The sequence below is a fragment of the Chinchilla lanigera genome, unplaced genomic scaffold (assembly GCF_000276665.1).
Source record: "Chinchilla lanigera isolate Chin_1 unplaced genomic scaffold, ChiLan1.0 scaffold00001, whole genome shotgun sequence".
Lineage (NCBI taxonomy): Eukaryota > Metazoa > Chordata > Mammalia > Rodentia > Chinchillidae > Chinchilla > Chinchilla lanigera.
Window position 1 is genome coordinate 46,898,544 of NW_004955402.1, and position 17,911 is coordinate 46,916,454.

Sequence of the window (17,911 nt, forward strand, 5' to 3'; positions counted from 1 at the left end):
CAGCTTCCTCCTCCCTTTCTCCTTTGGATCCTACATGGTCTTGCCAGCGTGCGTGTGATGACCCATTGGGTCTCACAGCCTTCACTTCCTTGGTTCCCTGGAAGTACCTGTGAGCACCTGCCTTTATCTCTTCTTTCTCTGTCCTTTCATCAGGAAGGAACCTCACATAACCACTAAGCATATGTGGACATTTAAACTTCAGTGAAATTTAAAATCTCACTCCTGACTGGGTGTGGTGGTGCAGCCTTGTCATCTCAGCACTCTGACAAGTGCTGGCCAGGAAGAGCCCAAGTTCAACGCCAGCCCAGACAACTTAGTGATTTAGTGAGACCCTGCCTCAAAATAAAAGAAAAAAAGGGCTGGAGATGTGGCTCAGTGTAAAGGCCTTGGGTTAAAGCACTAGTGCTGCAAAAATAGAATAAAGTAAGATGATATTAAATGCCCTCCTCAGTCACATTCACCATACTCAACTGCTCAGCAGCCAGGTGGTCACCGCATCAAGCAGGTGCAGGTCGAGGACATTTCTGTCACTGCGGAAAGTTCTGTTGGACTGTGCTGCCCTGGAGATAATCCAGCAATGTCTGCATTTAACTGAATTTGAAGAGACCGAGACCTACAAGAGTTAAAAGAGTGTTCCAAGGATATGTAAGGATTTAGGAGATTTCATGGCCATCTGGGGATCCTTTGTGTCCTTTATTTTTTTAACCTTGATTTTGGAAACAAATTTTCCACATTAAATATAAACTAGATTTTTTCTGAGTAAGACAATACACTATAACAATGGTCTTGAAGCATAAAAACACTGGATCCTTTTTGGAGAGATTCACCAGCGTGTACTCAGTTCTGTTAAAATTATTTTCCTATTTTTAGTAGCTTGTGGAAATCCACAAGAATAAAGACTGGGTTTGTTTTTGGAGACCAAGATATATTGCTATGTTTATTCCCTACCCGGGAGTGTGTGAGGAACTCTGTCATGCTCTTCCCAAAGTCACTTGGAAAAGTTGGATCCTTTGTATGAGAAAGACAACAGGTCACTTGTGCTCTGCAGTCATAGGAGCTGTTGTCATAACAACCACAACTAGTTGACATCACTGGCTGGAGGCAGGGTGGGAGGGCAGTGTGTAGGATGAGCACAACACACGTGTCCTGACATTGCTCCGCGCACACAGCCTCATCAGAGCCAAGACTGACAGCAAACATCTCCCTCACCGACCGAGCCCAGGGCTTATGCAAAAGCTCATGCAAGGTCTCATAGGGACCAGAACTCATAGTGGGTGGGAAAGGGGATTTGCTCCCTTGCAGAAATCAAGCACAAAAATCCAGAGGGAGCTAAAAATGGGGGATTCAAAAGTTAGAAATTCTTTTGAAGATCTTCCTAAGAAGGGACTCAGAGTCTGCTTTGAGACCTACCTTTCCTGCTAGTCTTGTTTTCTATAATTTGTCCCCATGAAGCTGGGTGTGGCGGTGCATGCCTGTAACCCCAGCACTTTGGCAGGCTGAGTCGGGAGGATCACAAGTTTGAGCCTCACCTGGACAATTCAGCAACTTAGGGAGACATTGTGAAAAAAAAAAAAAAAATGCTCCCACGGAGAGAAGAAATTCTGAACAACTGCTTTTAGTTATTCACTAACTGAAATTGACAGGATATTGAGCCATGGTATGGGGAGAAGGTAAAAGAAAGAACCTGAGTCTATGGTCTGTATTCATTTTTTTCTCATGAATACCTCTCCCTATTCTACCAAGCCTTCACAACTCACTTATGATAAGGAAGTAACAGCAGCAGAGAATCTCCTCGTGACACAAGGGGTTGTGTTTCTCTAACTTTCAGGCCTTGTAGAAGAAGACACCATGAAAGTCTTACGTTCCCCATGGATACGATTTTATTGAGCAGATCCCAAGACCAAAGACAGCAGAAGTTCTAGCCAGTGTCCTGGGTGAATTACATGACAAGAGGTTCTACTCCAGGGGCACAAGCCAATTTGTAAGACACGGAAGACAAGAGACCAGGTTTAGGAAAACCAGATGAGGCTTGGAGCATCAATTAAGAGATCTGGGCAAGGATGGTCCAGAGCCAAGGAGGTGAGAGAATCAGCAGAGTCAACACTAGTGTGCCACTGTCTTGTGATCCTGCCTTGTGTAACCGAGCAAGGGCTCCTGAGTTTTCTCATAGAACAGAGGGAGGCTAGAGCGGGGCAAAAGTTGGGTCCTTCACGGCAGTATCTATAGGAAATTCCTGCTCTGATGGTGAGCCCTTATCCCTCCTGTGCCTCAGCTGGAGGATATACTATGCAGGCGCCAGAATGGGTCCTCTGGTCCACAGCACCCTGGCCATTCAAGTGCTGATGTGGTTCCATTTCTTGGACAAAATTGTTGGTCAACCCAAGGGTTCTTCCCAATCCTTGGCCTACTTTGGAGCAACTGTGGGGAAGGTTTCATCCCTGCATGCTTGGAGGGTGGAGCTAAGGGAGCATTTTAAGGCGTGCAGCATGGATGTGAGGGCAGTGCATGGAAGATGCCCAGGAAGCAAGAAGAAATGAAACCAGTGAATCTTGATGGGTCATGGCTTTGGAAATTGGAGCTAAGCTTAGAACAGGGGCCTCTCTGTCCACTGAAACTTCTCCCCAGAAGTAATGATCTCTCTGAAGTCTAATGGTTGTGTGTGTATTTGGTGTGGATAGCTGGAAGCTGGCTGTGCTGACTGGTGGTGGTGGGAACCAACATGTTTGGGGAAAGGTAAGGTGAAGATTATACTTTATATACACTGCGTGATGCTGAGTTTGACTTTAAGAGCCAACTAGTGGACTAGGAAAGGGAAGCTTGATGTAGTTGGAAAATTCAAACCCCTACTCCAATGTAAATAGCTAATGTGGCACTGTGAAAACAGCCTCTCTGAACCTCAGTCCCTTGGTCTACTGTGGTAGGCTGAATAAAAGATGTCCATATTCTAATCTCCAGAACTTGTGAGCATGTTACCTCAAATGGCAACATGAACTCTACAGATGTGACTAAGTTAAGGCTCTTGGGATGGGAAGACTATTCTGGACTGTCTAGGTGGGCCCTACCTTATCAGAGGATTCTTATAAGAGGGAGAGCAAGTTCAGGTCCAAGTGAGAGGGGACCGACTATGGCAGCAGAGGTGGAAGGGATTCAAGGAAGGGGATGATAAGCAAGGGTGGGGATGGAGGAAGCTGGAGAAAGCAAGCAGGCATTTCCCTGTGGAGCCTGCAGAAGGGACACAGCTCTGTTGACAATTTGAGCCTAGATTTATGAAACTCAGCAATAATGGTGTTCACCGCACAGGGCTCTTGTGACAAATTATATGAGATGCTGGGTCCAAAGCATCTACCACGCACAAGCTGCCAAGTAGGTGGTGGATGGTTTTATCCTTTATTTGTGGAAATTATATTGTCAGAGTGCGGGCTGGATCCTAAGTCTGATTTAAAGCCCACGCATAGCACTACACTAAAGGCAACCCATGGGGGTTGGAAGCGGATGCAGCTCTTCCAAAGAAGCCATGGTAGTACATTTAAGGATGGTTGGAACCAAAGAAAATGCTTGTGCATCGTTTATTTTTGGAAGCTTCTGAGCCTGGGGTCCCTCTTGGGTGACCTGTTGCATTATCAGTCCACAGACATGTGACCACCTTCTGAGCTTGAATTCTGTACCTCCACCTCCCTGCTGGCTTTTGCAGGATCACGTGCACACTCACGGCACTGCCTCAGTTAATGGAACAGTGGAGATGAAAACGTCACAGAGCTGTGCCTCCGTGAAAAGGCTGGGAGAGACTCAGAGAGGGTGCTGCTAACGAATGACTGAGTGGTCGCAAGGGTGCTGCACGTTTAGTGACTTGGTTTGTTTTAGCGCAGATTTGGAGGTGAAAATATTTTCTGGGCTTTTGGACCTGGACAACCTTGTTTTTGTGTAATTGGGTCACAGTGACAACTGTGGCCTTATGAAGCCTAAGACCCCTCTTTCTTTTGGGTTTTGTTGTTTATTTGTTTGGGTTTTGTGTGTATGTGTGTGTGTGTGTTACTGGGAACTGAACCAGAGAGCACTAAGTCACATTTCTAGTCCTTTTTGTTTTTATTTTTTTAACATTTCAAGAACACATTTATTGTTAAAGTTTTTAAAATATTTTTGTAGTAAAAAATAGTTATATTCATCTTGGGGAGTTGGTATGGTTATATATCACATCTTGATCATTTTTATCTCTCTCTCTCTCTCTCTCCCTCTCTCTTTCTTTCTTTTAGCAGGATCTCGCTATATGGTTGAGTCTAGCCTTGAACTCACTATGTAGCCCAAACTGGCCTTGAACTCATGGTGATCCTCCTGCCTCAGCCTCCTGAGCAGTGGGGATTACAGGCATGTGCCACCACATCCTGCTGCCTCCTCCATTTAAAAATTTTTTTGATATAGTCTTTCTTGCCCAGGCTGGCCTTGAACTTGTGATCCTTTTGCCTTAGCCTCCTGAGTAGCTGGGGTTATAGGCAAGCACCACCACACCCCGCACAGTTCCTCTCTTTGTGGAGTATACATGGCTTCTCTGGGAGCAGGAAATGAGTGATGAAATAAATAATGACTAAATTCTATTTGAACTTGAATTAGTTGCGGCACAACTGGGTGGAACATAAAGGAAGTAATTAGTGAAGGCAAATGGGAAAAGTCCAAAATTGGAATTTTGTTTTTAAGGAACGCTTACAGAGAACAATTTAGGAACACATGTCCCTATTCCCCTGCACCCGGACTTCATTTTAAAGAAAACAATGGAAGGTAAGTTTTAAGTGGTGTCCCAGGGAATGTTAGAAGCTAATGTCACTAATCTAAAAGCTATCAGTGCAAGGAAGTATCCAGGTGGTTACCAGGCAGAGATATTGCAAGAACTCTCCGTGGACACCTCAAATCGTTGGTCTTTAAAAATCAGGTCCCTGCACAATGCTCTCTGTAGGGCTATTGTCAAGATGGCAACTAAGTTTATTGCTAGCTAATATCAAGACACATTCTCATGATATGTACCTGGCTCCAAGGATCACAGCGGATTATTATCCTGGAGATGGGGGGGTCTTTCGTTATTCTCTCCTTCTCTCCCCACCTCTCCTGTAAATAAAAATGACAAGTCAAGGATTGGTAGTGGTTAAGAGAATTGTTGACATTGTGGGTAATCACAGGAATGTGCTTCTTTGGTCAGTTTCTCAATTTGAATCCTTATACTGTCTGTGTAAATATTGTGGTTTTATTATTTTCTGCAGTCACATAGCTTTCATTGGTTTTGAGTAATAAATAGTGTTTATTTATTATGGAACATTAACATTTATTATGGAAAATTATGGAATAATGTTTTCCATTTTATGTGGCACTACAACACCTTGATATTTACCATTTTGATTTCTCTTATATCACTAACCTATGAGACTATAGGACAAATGTTACAGCCCCACTGAACTGATGAGAAAGGAAGAGATTAAAGAGGGCAAATAGCTGGGTGGTAGTACCACACACCTATCATCCCACCCCAGCACTCTGGGAAGCTGAGGCCAGAGGATCACAGGTGCTAGCCTGAACAGCTTAGTGACCTAGTGAGACACTGTCTCAAAATTTTAAGAACAATGGGGGGGTGGGGTAGGGATGTAGCTCAGTGTGAATGTCCTGGGTTCAATCCCCAGCACACACATACACACACACATACACACATACACACACACACACACATTTTGCCTAAAGTCATACTTTTAGCAGGTCTAGATTCGAACCTTGACCTTCAAGAGTTCACTGCCTGCCAGTAGGACTAGCAATACTTGCACTGGACACAATCCAGAAATCCAGACCAAGTTTCCCTTTGACCTGTTAGCAAATGTTTCCCCACCTTAGCTATTTAATTAGACAGCGTGGGTTGGGGGCCTGGGCAGGCAGAGGAAGGCATTTTACAGACACGCTGCTCAGTTTGAGCTGTAAAACATCCATACCCAGATTCAGAGCCCCCCTCTCCAGCATGGCAGCCACCAGCCGCAGGTGGCCGTCCAGCACCTGAAACGTGGCTTGTTTGAACTGAAATGTACCACCATCAATTGCACACCAATTTCAAAGGCAGTGTGAAAGAATGTAAACTATCTCAAAATGTACTTCTTATATTTATAATACATTGACATAACATATAGGGCTAAATAAAACATATCATTACATTTAATCATGGGATTATTTAAATATTTTTAATGGATGACTAGATAAGCTACATGTCTCACATCTGTGGCTCAGGTTTTATTTCTGTTGGGCTGGCCCTGGCATAACCCTTAAGATGCCACCGTCTCTAGGTAGGTGAGGTGAGGCCAGGAGTCCAGCTATGGCCCAAACAGGACAGAGGCTCTTGCAACAAGGACTCAGGCAAAGAACTTGGCCCACCCTGCCCTTGAGAACAGGCCCATATTATGCAAGAACATTAAAGTAGCCCCAAGAGCTCCATGTGGCAATTTCAATGGAAACATTTTCATTTCTGAAACCTAGTTTCTTTCCTAAACTCCACCCAAGGCAAAATGGATTATTGCTTCCTGGAAATCAAACCAAGGGACTTTAAAGTGCTTCATATTAAAAACAGAAAAACCCAAGAAGGAGAAAATAATTATATTTCTAAAGGCTTTTAGAACAAATGCTTGCTTGTGAGAAATAATTTTCCTATAAATATTTTATTCTTCCCCCTCTTTTGTTCTCTGGCTGAGAAGTTCCACATGGACATAGATGATGTTCCCTCCGGGAGAGAGGATCAAAGCCACCCTGGGTCTTGCTGTAGAGCTCTATTCAGAGTCTTCAAAGTTTCTCTCCCACCCCACCCTTCCCATACCCTGCCTGCAGGTTCTGAGGTGGTGTGGGCTCAAAATTGAACGACAAACAAAGAGAGCAAAGTCCCTAAGCACCTGGTGTCCAAGCCATCACATCAAGTGGAAGGGGACAAGGGCAGGTTAATGAGAGAAATGCATGTGGTTTACCTGTGGACATTTGCCCCTAAACAGACTGTTTTGAAGGATGACATTTAATAATGTTCATAACAAGACACTTCCAAACACAGTGAACCCATTAAACAAATTGAGATAGTACTTTTTTAAAAACAAAACTTTCAGAATGAAAGTTTTTAGGCTAATGACTGCAGCTCAGCAATTCCTAATGGCTGGAGCCAGCCCTCACTTTGTCTTAGAATAGGAAACGTTCAACAAATGTTTTTTGTGAATGACTGAATCCATGAATCAACCCACAAAATTAGCCTTGGGTGTGAACCTATGTGTACAAGGTGTACAGAGAGGGAGACGGTGAGAGAGGGAGACAGGAGGGAGGGGAGATAGATTCAATGTCAAGATCTGAGTTTGTGCTGTAAGAAAATCAGCTGTATAAGATTTCACAGGCTTCTTAGTAGCTCATGGAACAAGGAGCTAGGGGTAATGCCCACCTCACCTCATCAGACAATAATGCTAAACCCCGTCTGGAACATCCTGATCCTCTGTTAGATTAAGCATGGCTTCCGGGCCAGGAAGACGGTCATTCCAATGCACTTGAGACAAGGTAGTTGCTGGCCAGGGACCAGTACACCAGTACTTTTAAAGGCAGGTTGAAGACCAAGTGTGTCCTTATGGGACAGCTAGGATGGTGAGGGCCTGAGCATGGCTGGGGACACTGAGCTTGAAGGAGCAAGGCCCACTGTGGGATATTTCACTGTCTTCACCCTTGAAGATCTGTCATCTAGAGAGGAAGACTGCTCTGTTTAGCTTTCAGAACCTTGACAGGTTCAGGTGTTTGTGTGGGTCTCCTGTTGAAAATAATGCACCACAGGTAGAAAGAGGCTGGGATCCTGAGTCACTACTTGGATACAGGGTGCTCAAAAGAGTTGCCTGCACCTGCACACATCTGTTTGTTATGGCACTTGTATCTAGAGGTTTATTTGTTACTGCAGACCTACCTAGCCTATCTTAACTAATGCACCTCTTTCAGTCTTATTTTCTACATCAACAAAATGGGTAACAATAACACTTACTTCGTGGAATTTTTGTGAGATTTAAATAAGAGGATGAAGCCATAATCTTAATAAAACATTTGCTTTCTATCTTCTGGCTGTATTTTTTTCTTTGTATTGTTGGCACCTGTCTGAATGCTCTACATGCCATTAAGCTCCAGGGCTTTATCTATTGTCTCTACCTGCTCTCTCTCTCCTCAGATAGCCTCAGCAAGCCCATGTCTTCATACTGTCTACATGCTGATGAGATCTAACTTCTGTTTGGACCGTATGAAGATGGAGACACTGCTTACTCAAGAGGAGATGCTACATGTTATGGTTTCTGTCTGGATGTCCCCTCAAAGCCTCATGCGGTCATAGGTGGGGCTTTTCAGAGGTGTCTGGATCTAGGCGTGATGCTGAGATCAATGATGTGATGCTAGGATTAAGGATATGTGTGCTACCCCCCCTAAGGATGGGTAGGCTGGATAAGACATAAGTGACACAAAGAGGGTCATGCTTGTCACTTGTAGCTTACTGCCTTTTGTCTGCTATGGATGGTCCCTCCTCTGTGATGTTGCTCTCCCACACCATCCTGCATTGGAGCCAGCCAACTACAGACTGACACCTCTATAGACTGTGAGCCAAATACACCATCCCTCCTTTAATATTGGGTGCTGGATATTTTGTCTCAGTAACCGGAGAAGTAACGAAAGCACTAAATATTAAGGGGGCCTCAGTCTAGTGCTCAGGAGAAAGATACTGGATGGGACTATCAGCCTATAGTCAGTTTCTCTTGATGACCCTCTATCAGATCTAATCTTTACCCATTTTGGTTTCTTAATCTTTCTCCAGGCCAATAAATGACACTATCATTTGCCTAGTTGTTCAGGTTAAAAAATCAGGGATCATTTGATTGAGCAAATGGACACATAGGCTGTGCACTTCCCAGAAGGATCCTGAAGACTGGTGTTAGGGACCAAACCCTGTGCTGGAATGTCTTGTAGGGCAAGTCCTTTGTTTTTGGTTCCAGGTTGACGGGGGCCCGAGAGGGAATTTTCACTTGGTGGCAGTGCATTCTGGACACCACTAAGCAGTTACCCTAGATCCCTTGCCTTCTCCCGCCATGATCGTGGGGTAGGGATATTGTACCAATCAAACCTGTTTCCTAACTTTTAACATGCACATAGTGGTAGCTAAGAATCTTAATGATCTGAAACTTAGCAAATTTGAAACTCATCTGCATAAAAAATACAGAAACAAATTCTCTTCAACACCGGCAAGTGTGGCACCCTTTGCTTATCAAAGTCATGTTTTTGTGTTATCCTAGACGATATTTTTAAAAGTTAATATTTAAAATTAATTATTATTTCATACTTTTCTGTAACAAAAGTTGAATCTATGCATTTAAATGAATTTTAATGACCCTAAATATTTACTCTTTGTTCCTAGATTATTACATTATTATCCACTAATCTATTTCCTTTCAGATTCATTAAATACCAGGCCCTTGCTACATTCCCTCCTCTGTCTGCCCTGAGTTTCCAGTTAAGTCCAGAGGAGTCTGAGGGGGGCTTCTGGGGTGGGGTCTTCCAACAAACTGGCTAGTGTGCTGCCTAAACCGAGTTAGAAAGGCATGCATCACCTCTGCACATGTTTAGAGTTGTCAATATTACAGTGACAGTTTTTAAAAGTTAAATGTAGGCTGGGCTGGGCTGGTGCACACCTATAATCTTAGCACTCTGAGGGGCTGTGGCAGGAGAATCACAAATTAAGTCCAGCAAAGATGACTCAGAGACTTTGTGAGACCCTATCTCAGAATAAAGGGATAGATGAGAGTGTGAGAGAGAGAGAGAGCGAGAGAGAGAGAGAGAGAGAGAGAGAGAGAGAGAGAGAGATGATAAATAAGGCTAGGGATGTAGCTCAGTGCAAACACCCTGGGATCTTTGGTATCGATAAATTTATTTATTTAAATATTAAAATAAATAGTTGTGAGGAACATACTAATACATTATTGATAGTATGAGAAGGACTATTACTCTTAAACTGTCTGAGACAGAAGTTTTCTGTTTAATATAATTTTTTAGTCCTCTCTATAATCCATGAAAAATGCTTGAAAATTTCCACATAGATGTTAAAGGAACTGAGAGCCACTGGGCAGTTTGGGCTCCTGACCTGCAATGTGAAAACGTCTCGCAGACTCCACCATTCTGTGGTGGTGCCACTTGTTTTTCCTGTATGTGTCTCCTCCAAAAGAGAACCACAGAACTGGCTGGCTTTCTGGGAAGTTCTTCCCTTGAGGCCACTTGGAGATTGAATATCGGCACATGCTAATAACAAGCTTGTCTGAGAATATAATGACTGATATTTTAAAATCAATTTGTCGTATCATTTTTTTAGCACTGGGGATCAAACTCAGGACCTCGTGCTTACCAGGTAGGCACCGTGCCACTGAGCTGTATCTCTGGCCCTGTTATATCACTTTTCAATTATATACGATAGACTCTAAATGCTATAATGAAGTGATACTCAACCTTATTACATGAAAAATATTGAAGTGAGTTATTTTAACCTCTAGAAATGTTACATTCTTCTTCAAATTCATAACTTTAGCTTCCATTTTATCCATATATATATATATACACACACACACACACACATTACAATTGGAAGCTTAAAATTGATCAATTTCTTTATCAATTATAATTTTCTACAACAAAAGTTTAAGTTTCTTGACAGTAAGATTTGACATTTTTATTTCTGGGTTGAGCAGTAATTATAAATATTTTTAGTCAATAAAAATAAACAAAGTTTGGATAACTACTAAGTATACATTTTAAGTATTATTAGAAATAAACTTCTTAATGAGATGGATGGGGCTGGTTTATTCGTCCCCTCCTTCCTCAACAACACATACCCACAAATAGAAGTTAATTATTAGTAGGAAGAGCTAGGGTTCACCATCAAGTCTATTCCTGTTTTTCATTTCTTGTGGTTGCATGATCTTAGAAGCATTGTTCATATAACCAGTATTTGGGAGTGGAAATTTCTGAGTTATATTTTAAAACCACATTTTTAAAAATCCTCAGGCTGACTAGACTAAGTACCCTTTTAACTTTATTGAATGCAAAAAAAAAAAAGACTTGCCTCCATGTCATTGTATTTTAATCACCTATGATTTTAGATCATGTCTTTTGTTAACTCAAGGGTTGTAACACTCCAGGGCCATTCCTAGATGTATGAAGGTAAATTGACCTTCTGGAAGTAAAAGAAAGGAAAGTTGCTTTGTAAGGTTTGCTACTTCCTTCCTGTAAATACTTGCCAGATGCCATGGCACCTTTAAAGCTCTCCACTTCACTGACATGTGGTTGGAAGGAGATGGGCTAAGGAACATCTCCTGGCATACTCGGGGCAGTGGCAGCAGGAGCAGGAGAAGGAGAAGGAGCAGCAGCAGTGCTTGGGTACAGCACCTCCCAGTGAGACTGGCAGAGGTTGAGCTGTGTGTCTTCTGACAAGCATGACAGGTGATTGAGAAAGGGGAAGTGGTGAAACTGGTCTGATCTCAGGGTTGTTGTCAAGGAGATGTTTATGAAGATTACCCATGGGGGCTGAGATTAATTCCTATGAACAACCCATGTCTGGGTACTCCTTGTACACTCTGCATCTGCAATGTTCCATGTGGAGCAGTTTGGAGACCACTGAAGGATGGAGCACAGGCCTTGGAGTCAGCCATATCTGGGCGTGAATCCTGGCTCTGTAACTAATGGTGATTGAGAATTTGGTACATTGTTTAACTTCTAGAGTCTCATTTTTCTTCTATAAAATAGGAAAAGTCACTACCTACCACGAAGGAAGAACAGGTGGTAGTGTGCACATGGCATGGTATTCCGCATATGCTGAACAGGTGCGTGCTACTGTCAGAGTCTTTTTTGCTTTTTGCAGTACTGAAGACTGAATACAGAATACTATGGTCTACAACTGAGCTACACCCTTGCCCTTTTTGAAAAAAGGTTATACTAAACTGCCCTGGCTAGCCTTGAATTTGTCATCCTCCTATCTCAGCTCCTAAGTGGCTGGGATTACAGGCATGGGCCACCACGACCAGCTCAGAGTCTTTTTAATTGCATCAGTGGGAAATGACTTGGAAGGTTGAGGCTTAAGATATTAGAAGCAAAGCATAAATGGGAACCATTGGATCCCTTGCAACTTAAGGTCTACATGTTCCAAAGCACGTTAACTTCAAAATGAAATGTCCAGGTTTTTTCCTTCTTATTATGTGTCTTTTATCTTATGGAATGCAGGGGCTGGGGTCTTCTGTCCACATGGAAGGATGTACCCAGCAGCAACATAGCTCTTTCAGGCTATAGAACTCAAGACTAGTCCATCCCAGACCTAGGCAGAGATGACTAGTGACCAAGAAACCAAAGGGGCCCCTTCTGAGATGGTTTCACTCATTAGGCAATCCTTTCGTCTGATCCCTAAGGGCTTCATTATCGTGTGGTTCATGATGGTTCTATTGGCTTGTTAAGAAGACTTTAAAAAATCTTGCTTAATGATGCTAAATGGCAGGCAAAATGATGTTAACACATTATAAACTGTTCCAAGGCACAACCAATATCTCACACTGTACTTTATTTTTCTTCACAAAATTAGCTGGACAGACAAATGTAATGGCATGTGACATTTTCCAACACACAAACAAAGTGCCATTATAATTAATGGTAGCCAACTGGAGACTTACTTTACCTTAACTATGTAAAGTATATTTATCATATATATATATATTTTTTGTATGTACAGTTTTGTAGATACCAGCCACCCCCAAAAAGTATCAATCTTAAAAGCAGCCCATGGAAGATAAAATCTTGGTAATATGAAAATCTTGATAACAAAAGGTTTCAATACAAAAACACTTAATGTTCATTTATTTTATTTAAAACAAAAATAACCCCAGCAAAAAACAAAAGCAAAACTTGGTTGAAAACTTAAGAATATATTATAATAAACATAACCCACCAAAAGAAAGTTTTCCCAAAAGAAATTCAATGAGCCATCAATCCTTCAAATGCTACCTTGTAAGAAAAACTTAATGAAATAAGCTAGGTAGAGGGCCTGCTGTTGATTTCCAAATGGTGAGGTATGTGGCATTACTGCATGTCTATGCTACAGTCATAGAAGTTAACAGTTCCAGGACTTCTGATAAGCTAGCTTTTCATTTTCCACGAGCATTTTTCTCTTCGGTGCTGATCTCTGTAAACAGAACAACCTTGTCATCCGTAGAATGATGGCTTTTAGTTATTTTTTCTGGTTAGTCATGATGAATTGGTATGGTATCGTTTATACTCCCCCTAGTTTTCTTTGTACCCAGGAAGATGCATTATTTCATGGTTGTCCAAACACATGGAATAGAATGATTCACTGGGTAAGGCTAAGGGACTTATCATTTACCCAATTCAGTTTCACATTGTTTTATTTTTAAATTTTTCTGTATTGTGCACAATAAACATTTAGAAACAGATGTCCCTACCAACCAGAAGGTTGTTATCAAATATCTTGTTTGTTAAAACTACAAATTTATTGTTTAAATACCCATTAGACAACTCCAACTTGAAATTTACACCATTGCATTGGGAAACTGAGTTAGATTTCGGACTGTGCCAATGCCTCCGGAATCCAAATGCACCGCAGAATTTAAGTGTTTCTCATTTGTTGCCCAGGGGCCTGCATGAAGGCATCGCCCTGACCCTAATAAGAGGCTTTCATACCCTGTAGTTCTGGCTGTTCTGAAAACTTCCACTCCCTTGTTCAATCTTGGAAATGTTTTACTCATTTAAAAATTCTTCCTCCCTTCTCCCCTTGAAACAAATGTCTTTTGTCTCATAATAATGATAATTTTTTTTTAAATTCCCAAAAGATCCTAATTGAACAACAATACCAATCTGATTGGAACCTCCATAAGCTTGACAATGTAGAATTGTATTTCTTAAAAAGTGTGTGACCACATTTGTTTGGGTAGCAGTAGACACCACAGAATAAGATCAGAATAGAATTTCAACTGACTCTTTAATTTCCTTAAGCTGGCTTATATTTCAAGCCCTTCCTGTTTTTCCCTGATAGAGTAGGTGTATATTACTAACTACAAGTGATAAGAAAGTATAAAAACAGGCACTGCCTTCGAAGTACAATTGGAATTGAAGTTCCCATTTATAAACTGTTTTAACATAGGTTGAAATATAGACTGTTTGCAATTTTGTTCATTTAATAGATCTTTGATGTGAAAGTTAGACATGTGTTGGGATTGCTTGAATTATTTGTGTTTAATCTTGATTATTATAATACTTCTTGCTTTGGAAGCACTTCCTAATTTTTCCCAGTGGGTCTTTAGATAGTAAGCAGTAAGCATTTACTAGTAAAATAAAAGTCCTGTGTAGAGGAAGGGTGTACCTGAACAAGCAGAGACAAGTGACCAGGGCAGAGGATGTTGAGGTTTTGTGTTACAACTACATAAAGGTGTTTCCTTAATTTTAAAATGATACTTTAATCCCAACTTTAAACTTACAAAAATTTTCAGCTCCTGCAAAATCTTCTGGGGTGAATTGTTTGTGCAAACTGTCAGAACTGTTCTGCTGTCTCTGTCAGAGTGCCTGTGAGTGAGACTTCAGGAGCATGTGGAGGCCCAGGGGCTCTTCTTGTGGGCTCCTAACCCCAATTTGGGAAGTGCATGTGTTCCGTTTTGCTCCGTCCTTAGCCAATAGAGTGGACGTCTTCTTAGTCTTCAGAGGAGCTAAGATTCAGGTATGAAGCCCTCTCAACATGAAATGTGCTATGATGGTTCTTTGTGGTCTGATTGCAAAATAAGTGAGACAATAAAAAAAGGAGAAAAAATGACTACTTGAGGCTATATTCATAGCTATATTCATAGCTTCTAACATGTTTTTAACAAGAGAAATGCACTATCAAATACTCTTAGAGTGAGTGCAGCCACGATACTGTACAGTCCTGGGGTCAGGTGGCCGGCACGTTCACCGTTAAACAAAACTCCAGATAACAGAACTCCAAAGCCAAAGGACACCAGCCAGAAGTTAGGGCCCATGACTTTTTTTTTAATATATATATACATTTCTCAAATACTCTGCAAATCCAGGTCTGAACAATAACAATAATAACAAAAGACAAACAGGCTTTATATTAAAAACGTCCATGTTCTTCATTTTTACTTCTAAAGCAGCTTGGAGGATCTTGTCACTTGGGAGCGTACTGCAAACTGACTCCATTAAGATGATCTTGGCAGGATAGCAGCACAGGATTTGATATTCCATATTCATCACTTTGAGAATGTAAACCTTTCATAAAATAATATTTTGCTTTAAAACTAGAATCATTCAAAAGTCTGATCATCCTGTTCCCTGAGGCCCACCAGGGAGGTCCGGCTCCACACCACAGGTTTCCCGCTTTCTTGGTGAAGTGTAAGTGCTACGAAATTTCAGGAAGGGCCTGAAGGACAGCCACGGAGAAGGGCCCAGGGAAGGAGGGCAGCAGGGCTCTGGATGGTCAAGGTTGAAACAGGTCACGCAAAGCAACTCTTTAAAGGTCAAACCATCACAGCCAGGTTTTAATCATTTGCTCATCCCCCTTATGAATTTTCAAGTGAGTAAACTGGGTTTAACCAAACGTGCACGTAATTTTAGATAACTTGAGTTAAATGCTGATTTGCCCAGAGACAAGTAAACCCTCATGAAACAAGGTCAAGGGACTAGACCTATCCGTCACAATAAACAATCCTGTTGACAAGAAATGCACTAGGTTAAAACAGAGCTTCTCAATGGCTAGCGAAATCCAGGGTTTCTCAGGTGGCTGAGATTCAGGCTTACCCCACCTTTTTCAGAAAGGCTTCTGCAGAATCAAGAGACAAAAATCTCAAATGGAAAATTATTACTTCTGCTAACAAATGTGTAGATGCTGTATAACTAAATACATTTTTTTAAAATGCTGAGATGCATGTATTTTTCAAAAGCAGCTTTCGAAATAGTAACCACAGCATTAAACATTGAACATAGTACATTCTAAAGTTAATACAGATAAATGGTATATAAGTGATAATGCCACAAAATTATTCCACAAATGTCTCCAGGCTGATTCTAAACTTGAAAAAGCATATTTTCTAGTTTATTAGCCAGAGATATTACTTCTTTTACTACTTTTCTACCATGGATTTTTTTTTAATGCCCCAGGATGTACAGATAATCTCCACATTCCACACCTGGAACTTTTTCTTTCTTCCCTCTATTAGGTTTTCAAATAAAACCAAACTACAATGACAAGATAATGTTTTACATGTAATTCCACAGACACAGGTCAGTTAATCCATGACACCTCATTCAATGCTTCCTTCGGGTTTATGACCCTCCCAAAGTCATTTAAAGCCTTGCTTTAAACTACAGACAGGATGAGGGCTGCCAACGCACGTCTGCAGTGGCCACAAAAGCTGCGGCTTTCTCCTTTCCTCACACTCTGGCGGGCAGCTTCCAAGCCTTCTCCATGTCCCTCTGCCAGGAAAGGCACAGGGCCTGTTTCCTTCCCTCCACAGTGATACATGTCCTAAGAAGAGCTGTGGCTCCCAGGTTCCAGGTTCCAAGTTCCACGCTCTATGTGAAAACAGGCCTAGCTGGGCAGCTGAGGTAACAGGCCCAGGCCAAGTCCCACTATTGCTCTCTTGACAGCGGAATTCTGAGCTCTGTCAGCTTCCAAACATTCAGAGACCCCAGTGCCCTGTTTAAAACTCTCCGAGGAGGCCGAGCATGTGCGCAGGCTCAGTGCCAGGTCCAGGCCTCAGAGCTGGGACACAGGGTAGGTTCTGCAGACATCGGTCTCCTAAAAGCAGGCACTTATGGCCGCCTGATGCTCCAGGTGACTCCAGTTTTCTTGACGCTGTGGAAGTCACTGAAATGTCTACTTCTTGAATCCAGGGGATTCTGTTTGCTACTCAGACAGAGTCAGTATTGGAGGGTAGGGGTATGTGGGTGCGTATCCAAAATATATGAATATACACAATCAGGGCTTAAGGTACTGGATGATAAGTATAAACTGCTAAAATGCTTCTCGGCACAATTGGTAGCTTAAAAAAATACTTTCCTATGGTTTAAGGGCATTTTTCCCATTGCTGTCCTTGGGTGGGGAAGTCTCAGTGGATACTATGTCCATCTGAAGTTTCCAGTTTTTATCCTCTAACTGGGAATGTACCGTGTGAGCCGGATGTAAAATATCCACGCTTGAGGCCAGGGAAGACCGGGCTTCCCTCTGTACCCTCCCTCTGTACATCACAGCCCCCAGGGCCAAAGAATGCAAGTTAAAGGAACCCCTTCTCCCCACCCTCGGAGCCAGAACACAGCTTCCCCATCAGTCAGATTCCTGTCTGCTTGTTTCTCTTCAGATGGTGAGTTAGTCCAGCCAACGTGGAAATCAGATCCCTGTTCACAGGCACGACCGCATGAAGTGGGGCTTGGCAATCAGTGGTGGGGTTTCCAAAGATGAGTTCCAATGAGGCTGTCTTAAATAAATAAATCTTTTTTCTTAATAATGTAAAAAATAAATGATATTTCCCTTTGGCAGTAAATAGCTGATTCGACATTTTGCCTGAAAGCTGTTATTGTGTGGGTGTGTGTGTTTGTTTTATGGTATATCACTAACAATGCATATTATTTCTACTGCTTTAGTGAACCTCTTGCATATTTGTTTGGGGCAGGCCTGTGAACTTCACTTGTGTCCCAGGTAGGCACCCAGCGTGATGCAGGCTCCCACCAGGGCCAGGCTGAGCAGAGTCTTCAGAGACAGCCAGGAGAAGTCAAACAGAGGCCGTACACTGGGTCCATACAGCTCCACAAAGGCGTCCTGTACAAGAGAGGAAGAAGAGAGAGACATTAGCGAGCCTGAGAGAGGGGCCGG

General features: G+C 42.2%; 1 protein-coding gene across 1 annotated transcript in view; it reads right to left on the reverse strand.

Moving 5' to 3' along the window:
• Positions 1 to 12,581: 12,581 nt before the first annotated feature.
• The window catches only part of Bcl2 (B-cell CLL/lymphoma 2), a 173,090-nt gene continuing 167,760 nt past the window's right edge, over positions 12,582 to 17,911 (reverse strand). Inside the window, exon 2 of the mRNA XM_013511218.1 lies at positions 12,582 to 17,857. Coding sequence (XP_013366672.1) covers positions 17,723 to 17,857 — 135 coding nt within the window. The 3' untranslated portion in view covers positions 12,582 to 17,722. The remainder of the gene's footprint in view (positions 17,858 to 17,911) is intronic.